Source organism: Notothenia coriiceps, unplaced genomic scaffold, assembly GCF_000735185.1.
Source record: "Notothenia coriiceps isolate Sejong01 unplaced genomic scaffold, NC01 NC01_scaffold00007583, whole genome shotgun sequence".
NCBI lineage: Eukaryota > Metazoa > Chordata > Actinopteri > Perciformes > Nototheniidae > Notothenia > Notothenia coriiceps.
This window is the reverse complement of record NW_011340284.1, coordinates 98,804-102,639: the sequence shown is the minus strand read 5'-3', so window position 1 is coordinate 102,639 and position 3,836 is coordinate 98,804. Positions and strand designations below refer to the sequence as shown.

The following is a 3,836-nucleotide window of genomic DNA, read 5'->3' as shown; positions in this document are numbered from 1 at the left end:
TTCCATCTCAGTTGTCACTGGTATGTAGCTGTGGGGAATAAAACTGAAGTGCCTCTACGTTTCTAAAAACATGGGACAACTTTATTATACTGTATGATGTGCACAAATGTAAACTGACTCACACTTTCATGTGACTTTTCATGTGCCTTTGTTAAAATGAATTGTCGCAGCAGACATATTTATAAATAAATAACCATGAGGTAGAGTAGTTATTCTTGTCAGTTTGCTTTTCACAACGGTGATCTCAGCCACAGAAGGGGAAGGAAACGAGTCAAGCTTGAAAAACTGGTCGCTTTGCTTTGCTCATCATTACACAAGGGAAAGTCGGAGCTTTTATGAGTCTCACAAGATTGCTCTGTTTATTGACCTATGTCCATGGAATTATCCTTATCGTTATGCTTATCGCACCTTGACTTCTCGGATTTTGTTCCTTGGCTCTCGAAAAACAGCACAGGTCTGTGTGTTTTGTGTAACCTAACTTGTTGAATACCAGCACCCTGCCCTCTGCAGGGAGTGCTCAGTGTTCAAGGTTCAGGAAGATAACGATAGGTGAGTGGCTGACGCATAGCTGGTGTTGTGTTACTAAAGGCTATCGGGTTACAGTAGACCGCAGCCTAGGTGAAACTGTAGCTGTATTCAGACCGCTGTTGCTCGGACAAACCAGGAACTGGGACTAACAAAGGAGTTTTAAAGAAGCTAAAGAAGCTAACGGAGGCTTGCTGTTGTTTTAAGAAGAGCGTTACCATGGGTAAGAAGACACAACACTGCTTGCTGCTTTTGCTGTGTTTGTCAGGACTTTTTCACTACTCCGCTGCCTTCTCGTTTTGGACAGCCAAAGTGGAAATAAGCTATGTTAACAGCAACAATGTGACTGTGGATAAAATCTGCGAGTGTGGGGTGTTTGGTCGTAACTCTCCCCTGGAGCAAGCCTCAGGCATTGTTACGCTTCCCAAGGGAGACCCCAAAGGCTGTGGCTCAGATCCTGTCTACAATCCAAACAACAGCTCCCTGCCTTGGATAGCCCTGGTAAAAAGAGGCAACTGCACCTTCAGTGAAAAGATCAATGCTGCTTATCGTCAAGGAGCCTCTGGTGTGGTGGTGTATAATGTGGATGGCACTGGCAACAGCACCATGCACATGTCACACCCAGAAGGAGATGGCATAGTGGCTATTATGATTGGCAATTCTCAGGGAATGACAGTTGTTAATTTGGTGAAGAATGGGACAGTTGTGCAGATGATAATTGATATAGGCAGAGATCACGGACCCTGGATGGACACATACTGGCTTTACTTCCTGTCCATCTCCTTCTTCATCGTGACAGCAGCCTCCATCGCCTACTTTGTATTCATCTCTGCAAATCGTCTCTACAATATGAATATGCACCGGCGCTCTGAAAGGAAGCTAAAGTCTGAAGCTAAAAAGGCAATCAGGCGTCTACAAGTACGCAAACTCAAGTCAGGGGATGAGGAAACTAACTCTGAGTCCAACATGTGTGCCGTGTGTCTTGAATCCTACAAGGCAGGGGAAGTGGTGACAGTGCTTACGTGTGACCACATCTTCCACAAACCCTGCATCGAACCCTGGCTGCTGGAGAGGAGGACCTGTCCCATGTGTAAGTGCGACATCCTGAAGGCCCTGGGAGTTGAGGAGGAAACAAAAGAGAGCCTTACTCCCAATGCAACACCAGAGGTCACTGTGATCACAGTGATGGGAGGAGAGCCCATGTACGAAGTCCCACTGACTGACCAAACGAGCTCTGACCCAGAGAGACTTCAGCATCACTATGACAACAGTGCCTTCGAGGGAGACTCGGAGGCTGGAAGAAGATGAACAACAACAACGGAAACAGAGCAGCAACCTACCGGGACACAGTCCAATTCCCTGCTTGAAATGTCTTCTGGGATAAACTGAACCATCACTATGGAATCTCACACCAATTTTCCTACAGCAGAAACAATGTTCATCTTCTAATGCAGGTTTAATATATTTTCAAAATAAATTCCCAAGGATTTAAAATGGTAATGGGCCTCGTGTAATTAGTTTGGCGCTGCATTCTCTTGGGGTCTGTCTTGGTGTTTCACAAAGTGACCTTGAGATGGTTAGAATTGATTCTCGAAAACTAAGCAGTTGTGGAGTGATACCGGTGTCAAATTACAGCTTTGCATAGTAAACAAACCAGCTCCTCACTGACCAGGGAGGGAGTGCAGTTGAGGATTTGAATATCTTATTTACATCAGAGCCAAATAACAAAACACTTGTTGGCTCACATTGCTTACACTCCCTCACAATTGACCAGTGTCTTTTAAATTCCCAGCATGATTTATTTCCTTTTATTCAAATAATTTGAATTATTTTCTATTCTATTTTAAATGCAGTATGTTTTTTTTTTTTTTCATTTTCAATGTTGGAATGTCAGGCTGGATTTAAAACACACTCATGAATACACCCATAACAGGAAATACAGTATGACACACATTGCACTGCGATGAGTCAAAAACATCACCTGATGACTGTCCTTTAGTTTATTAGCTACTTTTTTGTTAATGTTGCAATGCAGGAAAGGTCTAACAATTTAAGATGATATTACTACAAAAAATGACTGTCGGATAGGGGCAATTGTGTTATGGGTTTTGAAATTATGCAGGTTGAAATATATATATCTATCATGTCAACTTCTATCTGTTAGTATACATGTAGGTTTATACATAATTTATGTAGAGGCATTTTTTGTTCTGAAAACAGCTGATTCGAATGTGCAAGCAAACATGGTTGTTCTTGAAGAGGTCTTCCATGTTTTTCCTTTGAAATATCTGGAATGTTGTTTATTCATGTCCTCTGGTCTACCTCTGAACTACCACATGTGTACATTATGGAACACGTCTTTAGATTCTTGCAATTCCATGATTAAGTGTGTCCCTCTGTCAATTATAAAGCAAAAGGATTGTTTCATTTTTTTGTTTACTCATGGGGATATGCTGGTTGCTGGCACGTGATATATTTTTCTATATTGAATCATTATTACTACTGTTTGAGAGATTCCAGGAGTCTTAAATTGTTCTGTAAAAATGAATAGTTCTTGCTGTATTAAATCACATTGATGCTTATAAGAATACAATAAATCCCTCAAAATGAGGCCCACTTCATGAGCATATGTGCTTGTTAGAATGGTGTTTCTTCTGCCTGTGTGAAAGCTGAATATGTTGAGTGTGGAAGAATGTGAATGTGCTGGTTTGTTTCACTACACACTAGTACACAGGTTTATGTGTAGTTAAGTAGTGTCTCACTTTAGGAGTTATGCTCTTGTTCCCCATGACTCAGGGAGACGAGTAATTACTTCTGCACAGGTGGGAGCCGGTCTACACACACCTTGAGCTCGAGCTGGATAATCATCATATCACATAAGTAGAAGGGCACGACCGAGCAAGCAGAGATATGCAGCTGGATGGCAATCGAATGGAAATATTATTTTTCATTATCCTTCCATTGTTTCTTAGAAGTACACCCACAGTAACGACTGTAATGAAATTGAAAGACTTCTTTCGAATTTGTGTGAGGCTGTTAGTCACTAAGTACTTTGGGCAGTGTTTCCCCTAGGATGGAGTCATAGCAGCAGAAACTTATTGACATAGGTAATATACGTAAAAATTGCTTCAAATGTATTCAGTATTGTATGAACATGTTTAAATTGGGGGGTGGACGTCACATCCTCTAGGGGGGTCCGGGGGTATGCCCCCCCGGGAAGATTTGTTTGACCATTTTAAAGTAAAATGCTTCAATCTGGTGCACTTTGAGCACACAATTACTAGAGACCTGATCTATGGGGTACAACTCTA

The 3,836-nt window shown here is 41.8% G+C and overlaps 1 protein-coding gene across 1 annotated transcript; it reads left to right on the top strand.

Annotated features, from left to right (window-relative positions):
* Positions 1-318: 318 nt before the first annotated feature.
* rnf128a (ring finger protein 128a) lies at positions 319-3,170 on the top strand. Its single transcript, XM_010769624.1, has one exon. The coding sequence runs from the start codon at positions 745-747 to the stop codon at positions 1,831-1,833; it is 1,089 nt and encodes a 362-aa protein (XP_010767926.1). The 5' UTR covers positions 319-744; the 3' UTR covers positions 1,834-3,170.
* The last annotated feature ends 666 nt before the right edge of the window (positions 3,171-3,836 follow it).